This window comes from Tiliqua scincoides, chromosome 1 (assembly GCF_035046505.1).
Source record: "Tiliqua scincoides isolate rTilSci1 chromosome 1, rTilSci1.hap2, whole genome shotgun sequence".
Taxonomy (NCBI): Eukaryota; Metazoa; Chordata; class Lepidosauria; order Squamata; family Scincidae; genus Tiliqua; species Tiliqua scincoides.
Window position 1 is genome coordinate 90,486,030 of NC_089821.1, and position 19,783 is coordinate 90,505,812.

The 19,783-nt window shown below is 44.5% G+C and overlaps 1 protein-coding gene across 1 annotated transcript in view; it reads left to right on the plus strand.

Annotated features, from left to right (window-relative positions):
* The first annotated feature begins 9,094 nt into the window (after window positions 1-9,094).
* ARHGAP15 (Rho GTPase activating protein 15) overlaps window positions 9,095-19,783 on the plus strand; it is a 464,537-nt gene continuing 453,848 nt past the window's right edge. Inside the window, exons 1-2 of the mRNA XM_066633052.1 lie at window positions 9,095-9,136; window positions 14,717-14,893. Coding sequence (XP_066489149.1) covers window positions 14,732-14,893 — 162 coding nt within the window. The 5' untranslated portion in view covers window positions 9,095-9,136; window positions 14,717-14,731. The remainder of the gene's footprint in view (window positions 9,137-14,716; window positions 14,894-19,783) is intronic.

Genomic DNA, 19,783 nt, shown 5'->3' on the forward strand with positions numbered 1-19,783 from the left:
ATTTGAAAAAGTTGATTGAAACTGAAATTTCTGTATATTTCTACATGTTTATGTTAGATTCTCTTTCACAAAAATTAATTAGACCCACTAAACAGATGCATCAACTCATTTGCACAAATAAAGACAAATATCACCAATTTGAACTAAAAGGCAAATCAAATTATGGTAAATTAAATTATGAATCAAATGGCAAAATGATCAGAGTTCAAATTGTATCTGAAATTGTTGTCAAAGGTTCAGACTGCCAAAAGTTACTGAAGAACAGAGGGAAAAAAAACCTGTTGGCTTCAGCCTCAAAACATTGCTTCTTTCATGCTTAATGTACATAATGAGCTAGTTCAAGTGATTAATTTAGAATTAGAGGTCTCATCAGTGGTTCTAAGTATGGCTAAACTCATTGGATCAATGCAGATTTTCTCATTCAATCACGTACTTAGTTATTTCCAACATTTATAACCCTATTTTCATCTAATTAGTTTTTGAAGCCGTTCACAATACAAGACAATCAAATTCCAACAATTAAATTACAAATAACAAAACAAAACAGCATAAAATGATAAAACCGCACATAAAAGCAGCCAATTCAGCAGCTACAAAATAAGTTAAGTAGAACAACGTAGGATGATAGATAAAACATTGCAACGGTAGGTGTATTAGAAAACAAACCCATTAACTGGAAGGCTCAGACAAGTAAAGAAGTATTTGCCAGGCATCAACAATGAGGAGGGCATTCATTAAATGGGGCACCATCACTGAGAAGTCTCTCCTTCCGATTGCTACTTCACTCTGCAGGTGAAGGAACGACCCAGATGAAGATTAACGTGCAGGAGGATTCAAATGGAAGCAGCAGGGGCATTCAGTAGCCTTCATCTGAAGAGCTTTAACGGTTAAAACCAGCATTTTGTGCCCAAAAGCAAATAGGAACCCACTGAATTTTTTAAAATATTAGTATATCCAAGTTCCTTATCTCTGCCACTGCCATCGGTGCGCCAAGTGTCACATTTGTCATCACTGTCACCACCATTGGCAGAGCACCATAGGGTACCATTTCAATCTTAACTGGACTTTGCAGTTAGGGCTGAAATTGCCACCAAGGGTACCAAGGCCACTGCTGCCAAGAGCCCTATCTTCCTCACAACACCTCAGCTGGGATTCTCTCTGTTTGGGAAATGGAGCCCAATGGGAGGAACGGGGTCGGCCACTTGGAAAGCCCCCACCTCACATGAAGTACAGGGCTCTCGGTTGCTGAGGGAACAGAAATGCCTGGTATAGATCCTGGGAAGATTGGGGGGGGGGGAGAGATAGTGATGCATATGCTGACATCTGAAAAGGAGGTTATAAAAGACTGGGGTGAGCCAGTGATGAGGCTGAGAGGGTGCAAGGGCAGAGAGAGGCCTCTTTGACAAACTGTCCTGCAGGAGATGAAGAGAAAACTGGTGCAGTGTGTAACTTAGGCACCAAGAGGGGAAATATGAACTGACATTTCTTCCAATTGGGAAAAATCCTTTCCTTCTGTCTGTATCTCCTGGAGGGGGGAGCAGCAACCTTGGTAAGTAACTGGGCCCAGGAGTGATCCTTTGAGGATCCTGGACCAATCTGACTTCTGGAGAATGGATTCCTTTCCCAGAGATGAGGTAAGAAGGGGGCACCTGGGCTACTCCCCAAAGAGATATTCGGGGAAAAGGAGGACTGCATCTTCACCAGTGAGACGTGACTTTTATGACCAGTATCAGCCAATAGTTTGGTCGCTGCCTTCTGCATTGATTGAAGTTCCCGAGTAGTCTTCAAGGGAAGCCCTGTGTGCAACACATTACAACAGTCTAATCTGAACATTTCTAGGGCAGCGACCACAGCTTACTTTATATTTGGCAAAAATTTTGTGCTGCCTTTGTGTCAAAAGAGGCCCACCCAGACAGCTAACCATTGCCAAAATATAAATATATTCAGAATAAATCACATTTAAATAAATACAAATAAAAAAAGAATAGCAGGAGAAAAAAAATTAAAGCCACAGGAACAAAAACCACAGCAAGCATAACATCCAATCTTGGGACAATCAAAGGCCTGATGTAAAAGGCTAGATGCAAAAATCTCTCTTGGAAGTTATGAGAATTTTTCTGCTGTCTGCTTTGGATCCGAGGAATTCTATTCCATTCTGGGTGACCAGCTACAATGGAGGTCAGAGTGCCTTTACCTTTAAACATTGTATAGAAGAGGGAAGTTCTGCAGGTGCAGCTTAATAAGGAAGGGCTTTAAAAGCTACACGTGCCAAAATTCCTTCTTCTATACAACAGTTAAAGGTATAGGCAGTCTGTCCTCCATTGTATATGGTCACCCTGATTCCATTCCATCGCCATTCCACCATGGCAATATCCTTGCTTTTTATCCCGTAGGGCCCAGAAATTAGGCAGGGTCATACTCCTCAATTGGAACCCTGCCAGGCACCCCTAGGCCTTCACACCCACTCCACATTTGCTTGTTCATCTTACACAAGAGCCAGTACCCAAGCTCAGCTTACAGCTACAGCAGGGATAGCCAACTTTTAAACTTTAGGGATCCTGGGCCTTTAACTATGGTGTGAGGTGGAAATTTCTGCAGGTGCAGCTTATCTCTGAAATTCCTTCCTCTATCCAGTATTTTTCAAACTGTGGGTCAAGATGTACTAGGTGGGTCCCCATTCATTTCAATATTTTATTTTTAATATAATAGACTTGATGCTATCATGGCTGCATTTGGGAAAATGTTATAAACCTGTACTTTTAACAAGCTACTACGTATATTCTTTTAGCAGTGAAAGTCAATGGAATTTACTCCTGAGTAAGTGTGGGTAAGATTGTAGCCTAGGATTGTTAAAAACTTTCCTGCTTGATTATGTCACTTCTGGTCATGACACTACTTCTGGTGGGTCCTGACAGATTCTCATTCTAAAAAGTGGGTCCCGGTGCTAAATGTATGAGAACCTCTGCTCTATACCATTGTTAAAGGTTCAGGAGCCCTAAAATTGAAAGGTTGACCACCCCTTGGCTACAGTGAGGCATTTGTCTGATTTCTATATTTATAGCAGACCTGCTGTGGTAATTGAAGGGTAAATCTCCTACCCTGCAGGAGGAGGTGTGGGTAGGCTTGTGGGGGCAGGTGTTACTCATCACTGAAGGATGTTCCTGCTTGGAGGCTGAATGATTATGTTCTGCAAGAAGGAACTGCTGTAGGCTTCTTACCAGCCTGGATGTCCTGTGAACATTCTGCCCAGGTCATTGAGCTCCCTCTGCCCTGCCTATTCTGGTGGCAGCTGCAAGGGTTGCTACCCAGAAGTGAAGGGCAAGGTAAAAAGGGGTATAATAGAAAAAGAGAGGCCCACCTTTGGTGTTTTGGTTTTGTTTCTTTCTTTCTGGGGGTCACTGTACAGCAGGATCCACCAAGCACTTGCTTCCAGGCAACCAACTAGAAAGAGTGCATTCCACTTATCAAGCAACTGACGGAATGGCACCCTGCTGCAAGCCCAAACAGTAGAGCCCAAGAATAAGTTGGAACCATTGCACAGTTTGGGAAAGTGGACACTTTTGACCCAAGCCAGAAATTTTAGGACAAATATGTTGAAAGGCTGAAAGCACAACCCTAGGTCTGCCTACTCAGAAGTAAGTCCCATTGTCTTCAGTGGGGCTTGCACTCTGGAAAGTGTGCATAGTATTGCAGCCTAAATTTCTTCTTCAAGGCCAGCTCTGTGACTGAGGAGAATCATTTTACTGAGTGTCTCTGGCTGCTTCACTTATGGGCTCATTAGTGACCTGATTGCCCTAAAGGACCTTAAATGAACCATCATATGCTGGTAATACTGAGACAGTGGTCTCAGTGAACCTATCCCCCCCCTTCCCTGTGACAGCACAACAAGTGAAGCTTCCAAGTGTGATTTCAGAATCTGTTCAACTTGCAGACACATCACTGCAATCTGAAAAATGCAGTTGTCCTTAGCATGCAGTTCTAAAAAATGTTGGGAGCACCCTGTGAATTTGGACTTGCAGAAGCCAGAGATTCCTGAGCAGAATAATTCCCCTCCTGCTGAGGGCTGAAACAAGGCAGTCTGCCCTGTGTCTAGTTAGTTGCCTTATGGTTTGTTTCTGTTGTCTTGGTTGGTTGACTGTATTGATAATCTTTGGGGGAAGGGATGTGGCAATTTAAAGGTTAATCTCCTGCCCAGCAGGAAATGTGAATACAGGTTGTGCCTCATTATGCACTGGAGTTCCATTCCGGAACCCTCAGTGGATTTAAAAAAAAAAAAAAATCAGTGCAAATCAGTGGAATAAAGCTACCACTTCCAGGTTTCTTGCCCCTCCATTGTCACCCCAGAATGCATTGGTATAGATGCTATACTGCATTCAGCAACTAGATGGGGTGAATAATGGAATCTAATAGAATGAAATTATGGCTGAATGCGGTATAGTGTTTATACTGATGCATTCCGGGGTGACAATGGAGGAGCCAGGAGTGGGTCTTTAAAGTAATCTTTAAACCTCAAGAAGCTTGTAACCAGTGTGGTTTAATAGCATGAAGATAGGAAAGGGAATTTTGGCACTTTTTTTCCTTGTTACAAGGCATTTAAAGGTGGACCCTGCTATCAGTTGTGAGTCAAATCAGTGGATGCCAAATCAGTGGATAACAAGGCACAACCTCTAAGCTGTTGGGGGGGGGGGAAGCGAGTTCTGTTCATAAATTGTACAGCCCTACCTTATTTTTGGAATAAAGTTTGGGGAATTTGTTATACAGAACTATTATATAAACTAGTTGTATTACTGAAGAAACAATTTTGCTAAACAAATTGAAGGGGGGAAAAGCTGGATAGACTATGCCTTGATAACGTATGTATACTTCTCAAGCAAGTACAAGTAACATTAGATGTCTTTCCCCCAGCTCGTTCTGCACCCCACACCAACATCATACAGCACATTGAGACTGTATGTCCATAATATAAACTTGGCGATGATGAACCTGATGCATTTTAAAAGATGAGCTTATTGTTCACAGAAAATTGAATGGCATTTCATACATATTTTTTACACCACAGTATTTCTGTCTTGGTGCTCTTAGCACCCAAAGGTCTAACATTTGCACAAATGAGGGTGCTCTGCATTTGCAGTTGACATGTTCCTAGACCTTGTCAAAAGCACTCTTTAAATAATACATCAGCATGTGTTTGTGGTGCTGGCTCCTACACACAGTCTGACTGTTCTAAAGTGAGGCTTTTGTCATCGATGGCACCCAGCTCAGCTTCCAGCTTGTCAAATGTCAGCGATGTCACCCTGTCTTTTAATGACAGCAACCCCTACATGAGAGGATGCACAGTAGCTCCCAGCTTACTTACACTGGAAGGTTAGGAAAGTTTCACATATTAACTGGCCACCTCCAGCACAGCCCTGCTGCAAATAATGATGAGTGACGGAGCAGGGAACTACTGACAGCAAACCTATGAAATTTTAACAGAGCTTCCTTGATTTAATGATATTGCTTCATGTTAGGAAAACAATACCTCCAAAAATTAGTTGGTAACCCTAGCCTTGGCTTGGTCTTGCTTAAGAACAGTCATTGATCATTCTGAGCATGTATAAGAATGGCTTAAATAAAGTAGGCACCAGTGCCCTGGCTTCTTCAGACCAAAGTCCTGCCTGCTCCTCAGCAGCCTCGCATTTACTTATGTAGAGTACTTGTACAGGAAAAAATCTCAGATTTTGTTTAAGCGGCAAAGACATGTGCTTCCCACACAGAAACTACAAGTACCTGGGTGCCTGAGTTGATGTGGGCTTTTCCTGTGCACAAACCTGAAGAATCAGCAGGTAGTGGCAGCAAGAGGGAGAAGAAGCACCATAAAAATGGGCAGGAGGTCTGGTCTAGAGGGTTGAGCCTCCATTTGCCTGAAGATAACATCCGAAGGTCGCCAGTTTGAGGCCACAGGCACCGGGTGACCTTGAAGCAGCTGACAAGCTGAGCCAAGTTATTCCATCTGCTCTGAGGATGGAGGCCAGATCAAGAAAGAAACACCTGAATGTTGTTGTTCTTGAAAGACAGAACATTTCTTTGATTGTAAAAATCCCTACGGGGATTTAGAACAGCCTGTCCATGTAAACTGCCTTGAATAAAGTCTGAGGAGAAATCTGAGGACCTAGAAAGGCGGTATAGAAATACCTGTATTATTATTATTATTATTATAAAAATCAGGCATTGAGATCCAATCTGTATAACAGGCTGTTTTTAATTTGTTTTAATTGTGTTCATGTTTTTGTATTCTTTTATTTATGTTGTAAGCCACCTTGGGTCCCTTTGGGGAGGAAGGTGGGATAGAAATGTAGTAAATAAATAAATAACAGAAACCAGTGCTGCTGCCATGTTCAATTCACAGACCTCAAAAAATATACGAGTAAAAAATGAGTTTGCATATCTCAAATTATATCAGATTTCATGAGGTGTTAAGCTTGCAACTGAATTGTTTCTGTTTTCCTCCTGGCTGGAACATTGTGCAATTGTGTTGGACTGATTTCAACATCAGATTTGTTGTTCTGTATCTGGGACTAGTCTGACTTAAAGAAACATGGAGTGCTAAGCACTCCTGAGATAAAATAGAGCATTAAACTATAATATGACTAAACATAGAGCTACCAAAGTCTGTGAAGAGAAGAAGGAGAAGGACAAAAGATTTCATGTTATCTTTGTTTTAATGGGATTGCTTGATTTGATTGCTTTGATGTATCTATTGATGTAAACTGCCTTGGGGGCCTCTTTGAAGGCCAAAAGGCAAGACAAAACTCTCTATAATACAAATAAAAATGATGGAATATGCAATTTCAGCTACCTTGTTGCATTCACATTTAACATTAGTTCAGATATTTTAAACAGGAAGCCTGGAAGGCTCAAGTTTGAGCAACATGCAAAATGACTACCTTTTTATAGCTTTTGTACTCTATTGGCTTGGTACTATCTGTTAATATGAGGAAGATGTTCTGCAGACTGTTTGCGCAATGTGTCTTTCACGGTCGCATTTTAGGAGAGTGGAATAAAAACAACTTATTTTGACATCACACAGAGCTTTCTTGATCTGTCTCAATGAAATATTCCAGTTATATTTACTTGTTGTCTTGTAATTATCATAAATAATATTATCCTTCTCCTTCCCAGCCTTTTGCAATCCAAGCCTCGGAAAACATCAGACCCAAAGCCCTACATCGAGGGCCCCATGTGTCTCTTCTTGTTGCATCTGATTGGCTGCAGGTTTGTACCCTTCTTTGTGTTTAGCCAAGTGTCTGCTTTATAGTTTCTGGAGTCTAGTCCTTGGCAAGTCTTGACTTCTCAAGATTCCAGGTTTGGGGGAGGGGGAGGGCAGAGAAAAAAAGCAAAGAGAAAGATAGAGGAAAGAGAAGCCAAACAACAAAGTTACTCTGGTTGCAATCCTATCCACAATGACCTGGAGTTAGCGCCACTCACTATAATTATATTTACTACTGAGTAAGTGTGCTTAGAATTGAACTCTTTGTGTTTTAGGCCTGCCTTTTACATCTTCTTTCACCAGGATAAAATGTACCATTCCCTTTCAGGCTCCTCCAGCTCAGGTTCATCTTTTCAATCAACTCTTTCTTATAATCCTTTTACAGCCAGGAGCGGGTGCTATGGCTGGTGTCTTAAGCTTCCCCACCCCTTTGTGAAGTGTACCAAGTCATGGTGGTGACAGTAGCTCCTACAGTGCTGGCACTGAAGCTCTTGTTGTACTGTCACTGCCCAGTAAACTTGCTGGGCTGGACGTTGGGGGTGGTGGCGGCAGCGGTGGGAGGGAGCAGAAGTCACTGAGAAGATCAAGTGGTGAGAGCTGGAAGAGCAGTGGGGGGGGGGAGCTGGACACCAGCCTGGAGACCTACCAAATCTTGTTGCCAGTCCTGGCAACCGTGGCTCATGCAGTGATCACCAGCTTCCCCTACTGAGCAATGCTGCGCGCGAGAGATGGTCTCTTGAACATTGTGAGGCCGTAGCCCAGGCACAAACAAGCAGGCTTTCAGGTTGCTTATTGGGTAGAAAATGCATCTGCCGACCCAGTAGCTACACCTAGTGAAGGCACAGCGCAGGTCATGAGTCAGCATTGTGCACTTCAATCCAATCAGCAGTCTGAGAAAGCTGCTCTCCGCCTGCACCCACATTTCACAATTCCTTCTATAGAGGTCATTGAATCCCTTACCCATTCAGCAGTTCTCAGTGTCAGAAGGTCCAGTGAACTGCTGCCCAAAACACCACTGATCATAGTTAAAATATAGAAAGGTGTCCTACCCAATCCCCATTGAAATGAATGGAAATAGCATAAAAGCATCATCACCACATTTAGTTTATTCTCGTCTTATAGAAATCAGTAGAAAGTCGCTTATTGAGATGCTCTGATAGGAAACATAGTAAGATGAGATGTAACTACTACTAATTTAATTGCAACTGATTTCCAAGCAAATACACTTAGTTCTTCATAAGGTCTCTCGTGTAGGTAATTTCAAACAGGAAATTGATAAAGCAGAACTGTTCACTCTTGCACTTTGAGTCTGCCTGATGTGCCAAGCCAGAAATCTTAATTTTGTACGCAAATGAAAACACTTGCAGTAGACAGAAGTGTTGTAATTTTCTGGGCAAGAAATAAGTAGCTTGCAAAAGCTCTCTCTCTCTCTCTCACACACACACACACAAACACAAGCAGACAAAAACCATTTGCAATCAGTGTTCCCAAGTAAGTTTTTGCAAGACTTCTTTTCTACAGAAAGCAGAGGAAAACGGAAGTTGCTTCAAACTTAATTCCGCCTTATGTTTCCTTTTAAACTGCGTTGCTCCTTTTCAAAAATCGTGCATGGTGTGTTTAACTGGAACTAGTTTTCATGCTGGAGCATTTGCCTGGTATATGGTTGACTGCCTCCTATACGTAAAACTGCATGCAGGACTGTGGGTGGCTTCACTCCTTCTTAGCAGGAAGTGGTTTCATTGCATTTCCCTCCTTGCTTGCTTTCTATTGCTTGAGGGAGATTTGTTGCCTTCAGATACAAAACCGTTTTATATTTTCCATTTTCATTTCAAAACCTGCAAGCGACTGCATTCAGGGCTGACAAAGATGGTGTGTGGAAATCTGTAGGTAAGGAAGCTTAATTCTTTTCTTGTATGCAACCCAATGATAAAGATGAGCGTGAAATAGGCATATTGTAGAGTGTGAAATAGGCATGTTGTGGAGAGGAGAAGAAATATAGGAATACCATTGAACTACAACTTAATCAGAAGGTACAAAAAGGGAAAACATACATAATGTTGAAGAAAAGGTCAGATATGGGCAACAGTGCTGATATTAGGTGTACACCTTTTTCCAGGCTGACCTAATCCCTGCTTTAAAATCTTAAGTCAGCCTTTAGAATGTGACTGGCTTTCAAAACTTGGTCAGCCAATAGTTTTATTGGGAGATCCATGCTATGCAGGAGGTGAAGGGTAAGAGGGCCAGTGAAATAATGAAATAATAAATAATGGAGGGATGGAACAGAAAAGATGTTGCACCACGGCGAGCAGGCTACATTAACAAAGACATTGGTAGGATATCCCATTGCTGAAGTGTAGTTGGAAAGCAGTTGGAAACAGTTGGAAAGCTAGTAAACATAGCATCCTGCGGACATATAAATAAAAATGAAAAATGAGCTTAGCCGTTGCAGCGCGTTTGCCCTAGAAATCAGTGGTGGAGTCATATCAGCAGTACTGGAAGTACTGATGCAGTGCAGAAAACATTGAATGGAGGCAGAAGGAGCCCATGTCAACTCCATGCTGCGCTGCTTATCTAGAGAGAGGGAGGGAACTACTGCCTTCTGCATCAGGAACTGGAAGCCCAGTTTGTAATACAAATTCTTGAGCAGTTAACACTTTCCCCCCCCAAAAAAGTTTGTATCTTCATCTGAACACTCAGGCCTCTGGTTTTGCAACTGAGGGGCCAAATAATATCTCCCAGGTCGGATTTGGCATGGGGGCTGTCAGTTGCTGACCACTGTGCGAGAATGAGAGGGCTGTGATGCTGAAAGTATGCGATAACTATTCCAGATGCAAGCCCTGCCATTTCTGGTTGAAAGGATTCCAAGTGGCAGAGCTGGGAAGTCCTCTGTCTGAGACTTCCAGTCAGAATTTAACAGTTCTGGGTCAAGTGGACTCATGTTGTGGCTGAGAGTGAAAACAGCAGCTTAAGCAGTGAAACCAGAATGGGCCTACACAGATGAAGAGCTAGGGGTAGACTTAAGTTCACCAGTGTCAGAGATAGGTCTGATAAATAGCCACAATAGATAGATAGCCACAATAAAGTGGCTTGTCTCAGCAGGTTTTGAGAGGCCATTAAAGGGCAGCAAACGGTTACTTAGATGTTTAGAAACTAGTTTTTCTTCCCCAGGTTTAGCACCCACTCCAATGGAGGCCATGTGTGCAACTTTCCACTTCCTGCCATGTAAGTGAATGAATAGCCGCCATTCATTCCTACGGCAAAAGAAACAGCACTGTATTTGGACCTTGTTTTGGTGGCTTAAGGGCAGCCCACACAGAAGTTTCCAAAGTGGTCACTTCAGGTGGCAGGATGGGACAGGTGGCAAACAGGCATGTATCCGTACCCTGCCCTTGGCTTCCCTTGCCACTGCTCGATTCCCTTTTGCTTGTTCTCTTCAGAAGCAAGTGAGGAGAGTGGAGGGGTCTTCTCTTCCAGAGATCCTTCTTCTAAATAGCTAGGAATGGAGAGGCTTTTCTCCTAAGATCTCCCCCAGTTTAGAAGGAGTGCTGAAGGAAGTAGGTTCTGGCTGGCACAAGGGTGGTTGAATGCTGGCTGGTACGTGTGCTGGGTCTCAGGATGCTGGTGCTGGGGTAGATGCTGGCCATTGTGCTCATGCTGGTGTGTGTGTGGGGGCAGGGATACTGTGTGGTGCTGGTGCTGTCAGAAGGTTGTTGCATGTGTACATGCTGGTCGGGGCAGCAGAAATTTGGGTGGGTGGAGGAATTTGGTGTCACTTTGGGCACCTGATTATCTAGGGCTGCCTCTGGATGAAGCACACTTACTTATCGGGATGTTGTAGGAAAGTGTAGTGGTTGTACCTGTGCAGAATACACAAAGCTGCTGCGCACTTCACAGTGTCAATGTCATACACAAGGCATTTCTTCATAGATGCTCTACTCATAATGATGAACAAACCCACACTTTAAACCAGAAACAGCATAGCAGTATAATAGTAAGAATAAGAGCCAATATGAGATATTTGTATAAATTATTGATGGCACAATCTTACCTGGCAGCAGCACTGGTGTTGCTTGTGCTGCCAGGGAGACAGTCACCGCTGTAAGGCACTCCGCTATGATCAGAATGAAGGAAGTGCCTGTATGGAGTCCCAGGCATGAAAGCCCTACATGGGGCTACTCGGTACTGTGCTAGCGATTGGCCCATAGTGGCTGCTAGGGCTTGACACAAGGTATCCTTGAGGACACCTCTGGCTGTCTCCCTGCCTCTGCAGGATAAAGTGGCAGCTGTTTCGGTACCTCTATACTGTAATATGGACAACCTTGTTAGGATTAGGCTGTAAGAGAGACATCCTGTGATGTTTTGTATCATTTGAAGTGCATACCTTCAAGCAAAGAGTCACAGAAATGAGGGCCTGATCAGAGTAGACTCAAGATGCAGTGTGGCTTGGACCTGCTTTTTACTGTATGTTCAAGCTACACTTGAGCAACGGCTAGTGGTGCAGACAGAGCCTTACTGGCAAAGAACTGGAAAATGTTGCTTTGCATTTTGTATGGAAGATGGTATTCTTTGCATCATACTGTTCTAACTTCCTGCAGCTCTTAGGCTTTCTTTGTAGATTTCCCACCTCAACACAAATTGAGCCTGACAGCCCCATAGTTATGAGAGTTGACAGATTTAATAATAGCCCAAGGTCCCAAGTAAGAAAAAGATCATGTCCCACAGTATAAGTAAAATGACTGAAGCTATGAAATGTTCATGTGTCTGAGGTGAGATAAGCGTTTAGCATGTGTCTGAGGTGAGGGTTTAGCATTTCAAAAGTACTGAACAAAGTCTGAGAGCATAGTTAATATTTGCATTGTGGATACCTGCATCAGTAATATCTTGCAGATCTGTTACTTCACTTACCATAGGTTAAAAAGTACCTCCTATATTCAACTTTTGAGGAAATATATTTATTTCAATGGTAGTAAAATTTACACATGCTATCTTTACCATGTCATTTTTAGGTACAGGTACCAAAGAATCTTGGTTAAAGTCACCTCTGTGCAGACATTTTCACAGTTATCACATCAAAGAAAGATCTTAAATACTGGCATTTTCTCTGTTGTAACATGTTCATGTGTAAGGTGGTTCTTGCACTTTTCCATGTGCATAGGAGGTGGTAGAGTCACTGTATGTGGACTATATACCTGTCAGATAAACATGTAAATTGACCCCAGATGAGGGGGATGAGGACAAAGTGCTGATAGAGCCAGTTAGATTTTCATCCATTGTTTTAAAGAGAACTTTTTGAGCTTGTCTGTGATTGAAAATATTCATGTGTTACATTTGTGTGTTGTCTTTCCTCCAAGGATGCAGGGGTGGCACACAATGGGTGTTCCCTAAATGTAGCCTCACAGGTACCTCAGTTAGTGACTAGCTCAGGTTCAGCCATTGAGTAGTGAACTTTCCTGGTCTTAATTTATAACTGAGCTCCACTTATAAAGTTATCTCCTAAAAGAGCCTGCTTATTGACAAGCCCCGTTATGAGCCATATTAGACCTCAACATGACACCCATGACATCGCTGGGGGTATGGTGTGCTCTATCCCTTTCTCACCACCCATGCATCCCTGAGCTACGTTAACCAAGTGTTGGCTAGTTGCTTTGGTTGCCTTTGTATCCCTCCCTCTGCCCATCCCTTTTCCTGGTGCTTGGAGTGATGGCAACGACCATGTGGCAGGATCCTGGGAAATACAGTTTGTCATAATCCCTGAGCAAACTACATTTCCACCCTCCTGACACTTGCAATTCAGGCCTAAAAGTTTCAGATGCCAGGGAGGAGAGGAAGAAGTCAGTTATGGTGGCACGCTCAGACTGGAGGCGTGAAAATGCAGCCTTCCTACTGGGGCCACTAGGGGGTTGATTGGGTGAGCTGTGCGGCATGGTGCAAAGAGGCTTACCCTGCAGTTCATCCTCATTATTGACCCCTGCCTGCCCGTCCTTTGTTCAGTCTGCGAATAGCTGGCTGCTCTTTATGGGGGCCAGACAGGACTTTTTTGCTGTCAGCCTAATTGGCTGGCATCGCTGATTTTTGTTTTGGTGATTGGCTGGTGAGCTGGCAATTTTGTTGCCTATCCTCATTTGGTGGCATTTGGTGGAGCGGTTTTTGGTTAGGTTTTCCATTTCTGCTTGCATTTTCAGTGTTGGTCACTTTAGGCAAGTGTTGTGTGGGCTGGGTAGGCAGGAGTTAATTGCTTGGCATCTAGTCTGAGGTTAGCAAAGTCAGGGGGCAAACCAGGACTGTTCTTATATGATTCCTGTCCAGATTAGTGAGTCTGGCTGGTACCCCCCCCCCCCCCATGGATGAGGCAAAGATCCCACAAGGCTTTCCCTGTGGGGATCTGTGTTATCCTGCTGCCTCTATCCTTTGGGGTAGGCCATCATAAGCTTGCTCGGTCTATGGCGGAGCGTAGCTTTCAGTCAGGTGGCTATGTCAATTTGATTACTTCGGGATGCAGCCGATAACACCATTTCCCCAGCTTAGTGCCCCACACTCCTGGGAGTTGGAATCAAGTTTTCCCTTACTCTCAGCCACTTCCAGAGCAGGAGCAATAACTGCTGTTGGATCAGTCACTGGGTACATTGGTAGGTGGAAAGGTGAGAGGCAGTGAAAGGAATTAATCTTTGGTTCAGAAATCCAAGATGGAGAAGAATCTAGAGGGTGTGTGTGTAATACTCTCCTAAATTTTAAGGTGAATATTACAGGTCACTGGGGTTCATCTTCCTAGCTAGGGAGGTACATGATTTGGCAATAACTCTGTTTGTGATGCCAGAACCACCATTCAGAGCGCAATACCATAGTCTTTCGAGACTGAAGGTTGCCAACAACAAGATCTTTATGTCTAAGCTGACTTCACACACAGACCCTTGTAGCCCAAGACCAGCACTGTAACCATGAAGCTGTACCAAGACAAATCAGCTGTCCCTGGCTGTCATTTGTTTCCTGTTCACGTGATAGTTTAGTGAGCATGCATCCCATGTTTTATAGGCACCCTTAAAAAGAAAATGTGTAAAGCAAAGCTATGTATCACTTCTTCTCTTGGTCCTTCTGGCCCAATCAGCTGAGTCCAAACACTTCACAGGTAGCCCGTGCACAGACTTGAGATATCTGTCTCAAATGTGTAGTATGCGCAGACCCAAGGCAAACAATGAGGCCTGCCAGCTGGATGCACTAGAAAGGTTACTGAAAGATTACACAACAGAAGAATGGCTTTTGAGATAAGGGTAATCTTTTACGCAAACTGCAGTCTTCCAAGACAGCTTGGATGAGATGCAATAAGTTGTCCTACATATTGATTCTACAGAAAGATACCCCAATATTTACAGATATTCAGTTAGATTATTTTTACTTATTGACTGAACTGGATGGGTGCCTGATCCATAGTGTTTAATATTTAAGTTTAACATTACCAATTATTTTTTTCAGGTTTACATATTAATCATGCAGCACTTAACACCCTCTGAGAATGGTGCCAAAGCTCATTCTTCCCGCGACAGCACAGGTGCTGTTCAGATGAGGATCAAAAGTGCCAACAGTCCCCATGACAGACACAGCCAAAGTAAATCATTGATACTCTCTGATAATATGAGAATCACTGAACCTGTAAGTACGTATATATATAATTTGCGTTAATGCTATATGCAAAATATTCTGAAATGAACTAGAATTCCTGTTCTGCTTTACGGTATCTTAAAGTAAATGTCCCTACTGCAACACTGTTTCCAGCAGTGGCAAGCCAGATAAGTTTATAAGTTTATAAGCAGCCACTCACCACCTTCTGATTTTTCCCAGCATCTGGCATTGGTGGTTTACTGAATGATGGTTCTGTTTTTTTGAGACATGGTGGTTGTTAGACTTATTCTTTGTGAACTTTCATTTGGATCCCCTTGAAAGTCTTCTAAGGCCCCAGTCCTGTCAAGGCTTTGCCCTGCTGGAACTAGGTTCTGGCAGTTCAGGGTACTTTCTGGTGGTGTGAAAGCCAGCCTGCTGTTATGTGCTTCTGGGCTGCTGCCTCAGACGGGCATCAGGATTGCACGTGCAGCAGTGGCTCCAGAGGCCTCTGTTCTAACCAGTAAGATGGTGGCGAAGGTGTCTTGTGGGCAGGGAGTGGAAGGACAGGGGGGCTTTGGGAAAGGTTGGGGGGAGGGCACGAGGTAGGAAGGGGGAGGGGATGGACCTTGGTGGCACCAGTGTGCACCAGATTTTATCCCCTCAAACTGTATTGCTGCTTTGCTCTCCTCAGACATACACCAGCAAAATGGCTGGCATAAGTCCAAGGAGACCCCTAGGCAATCGAGCAGCATACTGGGGGTAAGTAAAAAAGATTATTTAATTTTTTTTACTTAAGTCAAATACCTTACTTAAATAAAATATTTTTACTTACCTTCTGCAGTCTGTTTGTCTATCCTCCGCCATCTTAGCATGCAGCGAAGCCTTTGTTGGTGTGGCTGCATGCTGTAACGTGACGGAGTAGGATTGAGCAGTAAATTAGTGACCAGCATGACTACATCATGTAATGTTACACATACTTTGTCATTAAGTACTCAGATACCTGTTAATGCCTCAGCTCAGCACCTTCTTCATCAACTTAGGGCACAATCCTAACTGGCGCATAGGCCGGCATAAGTCCCCCAGGAGGGTCGCAAACGTGCCGTAAAGCACGTTTGCACCTCCATGGGAGGAAGCAGCGTGGACGCATGTAGATGCGCAGAGGCTGACAGAAGTCTCTGCGGTGGCTTCCTCACTGCCGCTTGTGTCAGCACACTCGCGCCTACACATGCAGCAATGGTAGGCGTGGGGGCGAGGAGGAGGTGGGAGGGGGCGTTTCTGGGCAAGGGGAGGGCAGGTGATGGGCAGCCCCGGGGGCGGGTGCTTGGGGAGCTGGGGGCAGGGCTGGGACCTGGCAGTTATGCCAGATCCCAACCCTAGTTCCTGGGGAGAACAGAGCAGCTACAAGCCACTCTGCTCTCCTCAGACTTGCGCTACCTCTAGAGGTGGCGCAGGTCCGAGGAGACCATTGGAAGAGCTTTCCCTTGAGGAAGAAGAGCTTCCAAGAGGAAGAGCTTCCACTTGCCTCGGGCTGAGCCGCTGCAGCCAACGAACCTGCGTTGGATGCAGCACAAGCCTCCTGGCTTGCCTGCTCCAGTGCAGGTTTGGATTGCGCCCTTATATGTTTAAGGTCTTTTGGGACATGGTGAGATCCATTATGTTGAAACTCTCAAGGCAGGGGCAGTGCACGTCATGTGCTGCCTGAATCCCCCCAAATGTCATCTCTGTGCATGTGCTTGTACATGGTTAACCCCCCCCTCATGGAAAGATGGAAAGATTAAGTAACAATAATATGGAAGTGGTACAGTCTGGATTTCCAACCTGTGCTGCTTCTGTTCAATGAAAACAGGTATGAAACAGGGATGCTGCACACTGTACTTTTCCTAAGGAAAGGGGGAGAAAGTGGGAAGGACTTCTCCCCACTTACTTGGTGCTTTGTAGATAGGGGAGAAGTGATTTGGAACCATGGCGCCATTTTCCCCTTTTCTTCTTCCAGCAGCACTGGAGGGAGAAGGGGAAAAAACCAGCTCCAGATAAAATTCCAGATTGCTTCTTACTTGATGCTTCATAAGCACCAGGTGATTTGGAGCTGTGACTTTTTTTTCCCCTTCTGCTGGGAGCTGCCACTGTGCCCAGTGGAGTGGCAGAGAGAGGGCAGCAGACAGATAGCCTGGGGACTTATACATTTGTTACCCCTCCAAGGTTGCCCCAGAGTACTGCTCCATGTACCTGTTTCAGGTTGCTTCATGGCAAGGCCATCCTTGACTCAAAACCTGTGGCTGTCATGCCTCTCATGTCAATATCCTGTATTCTTTTAATTACTTTGTTTTAAAAAAAAAAAAGCAGTGTGCATTAACCCTTATTGCTGAACATGTGTTATGGCATTTCAGTGCACAGCTTAGTAAACAGACAAAAGTACTTCAGGTCAAAAGTGAGTGGGGGGCCAGCTTTGCAATGAAGAAACCCGAAAGTTCCATGAAGCGGCACCTTTGCAGGGGCAGCAAACAGACCAGCCCCATGGCGATCTATACACTGCCTTCTCCAGCTTGAACTACTGCACCACTGAGGTGGTGCAACCTCTTGCAACCTACTGACAGGTCAAGTCAGAAGAGGATTATGGCCATGGTAGTCAGCTGTCTTCGCCCTCAAGCGCTGCTGGAAGAAGAAAGTTGCCGCTGCCCCAGGTCGCCTTTCCCGGCCTCCTTGGTGTTTATGCAGGGACAGGCGATTTGGAGCCTGCCCACCCACCCTTCCCTTTACTTATCAGGAATGCAATCTGCAGCCTACTTGGTCGATGCTTCTTTTGTATGCAGTGAACAGGAGCAGTGCATGCTGGGTCCCCAGCATACACTGTTCCTGTTCATTTTAAAAAGTAGCAGTGTGGAGAATGGAGGCAATGCATTGTGTTCTTGGTAGGTAAAAGGACATGGGGACAGAGGTACACCTACTCATTCATATGCTGAAGGCTGACTGTCATAGAACTAGGGGTCATCCAATGATTGGTGGGAGATTTGGGATGGATAAAAGGAGGTACAGTACTTCTTGCAGCACATACTGCAGTTAGTCTGTGGAATTTGTTGCCCCAAAATGTGGTGATGGTCACTAGCTTAAATGGATTGAAAGGTATCAATTAGCTGTATCAATGGCTACTGGTCATGCTGGCTATGCGCTGTTTCCAGATTCATCAGTTGTATGCCTCTGAATACCAGCAGTATGGGGAGCAATGGCTAGAGCGAAGTATGCCTTTCTTTCTTGATTCTTTGTGAGTTCTCAGAGTTTGCTAGTGAGTCACAGTGGAAAACAGGATATTGGACCTTTAGATGGTTCTTTTGCTGTGATGGACTTTTCTTTTGTACTTCCTGGAGTCACAAATGAGAAACTGAAGCCGGGCTCCAGCTGACACAGAAGGGGCAAGGTTTTATATATAAACACCTTAACTAAAACCTCTTCTTACTCATTTTATGTGCAGGCTTAACATCACAGGTTTTTATTGCTAAAATAACACAGGATAGAAATGCCTGTTTTCTTTGAAAAAGAAAGTCTAGAGCAGAGGCTTGTTCCAACCCATAATAAGCAGAGGTTCTAAATTTAACCCTATGATAGTCAGATTACTACAAAAAGAAAGAAGTGGGCCAGGACAGCTAGTAGCAGAAGTTGCTGAGCTGTCACTTTTCTGTCCATTCAGTACAGGCACAAGGTTGCTGGAGACCCTGAGTCAAAGCCTGTCATTATGTCCCCTTGATGGTATATTGGACACTATCATTGCAGATGGTACTGAGGGTTCAGGGTTGGCCTGACCAGGTGGGTGATGTGATGGACATGGCTTTTCGATGTTGCCTGATTTAACCAATCCCTGTTGATGACCCTGCATCCATTTACCTGTCCTTCATTGTTCTGGTCATATTTCCATAACATACCAATTGATCATATCCCCTCTAGAAAGAAAAAAATAATAATGATCACAGTTCAGCAGAAGTAGTCCATTCATGTAGTTGGACTTTTTCTATTGGCAGCACTGATGGGAAAGAGCTTGATCCACTCATGCATTGCTTATAGCAAGGAGAACCCTGCAGAATGTAGCATTGGGTGTTTTTGTTTGCGCTGCGTGTGTGTGTATTGTTGTTGGCATCCTTCAGTCTTGGAAGACTATGGTGTCACGCTCTGAATGGTGGTTCTGGAACAGAGTGTTCTCTCCAGTGCGCGAAGCCTGGGTAAAGTAGGTATGGAGGATAGGCTGTTTCCCATGCAGCAAATCCCCCCTCTCCACGTTGCTGAAATGCTCCAATGGAAAGGCAGAGGCCAATACGGTTGGTTCCAGCGGCGTCGCAGGAGTTGCCAGAACATGATTGTGTTCAGCCACGAACTGCCTCAGGGACTCCGGCTCCAGATTTTGCCTCTAGGTTGACTCCTGAAGCCTTTTCCATAACTGGATGTAGCCACAAGGCAGTGGAGGTTGGGATCAGAGTTTTCCTTCTCTCAGATGAGCTGCCTTCCCAGGCTGACGAGTCCCATCTACCCGGTGGCTGTTTAGTCGCCTCTTACGACAAGTACAGCCAAACCTGTGTGTGTGTATTAAATTCACACTAAAGAAAGAAACAGCTTGTACATCACAAACAGGATCTTTTGAGATAAAAACCCTAAAATTGTACAAAGATGGGCAAAAGAGAATCCCGATCACCCAATTAAAGAGGTGGTCGGAGTTTGTTTGGCCTGGCCGGGACACGAGAGTCCAGCCCCTCCCCAAGGGGGAGGTGAAGGGGGCGGGGTCTGGCAGCCACAGCGAACCTTTTAAAAGGGGATGAGACCCAGCCCTCTTCCTCCTTGTGCACGTGGGCACCGTGGGAATAGAGTGGACCTGACCCCATCCAGCCACCTTAGGACCAGTGCAACTCCCAAGGAGGACTCCTGCGCTGGATCTCATGTGCAGCCTGTTTGATCTGTAAG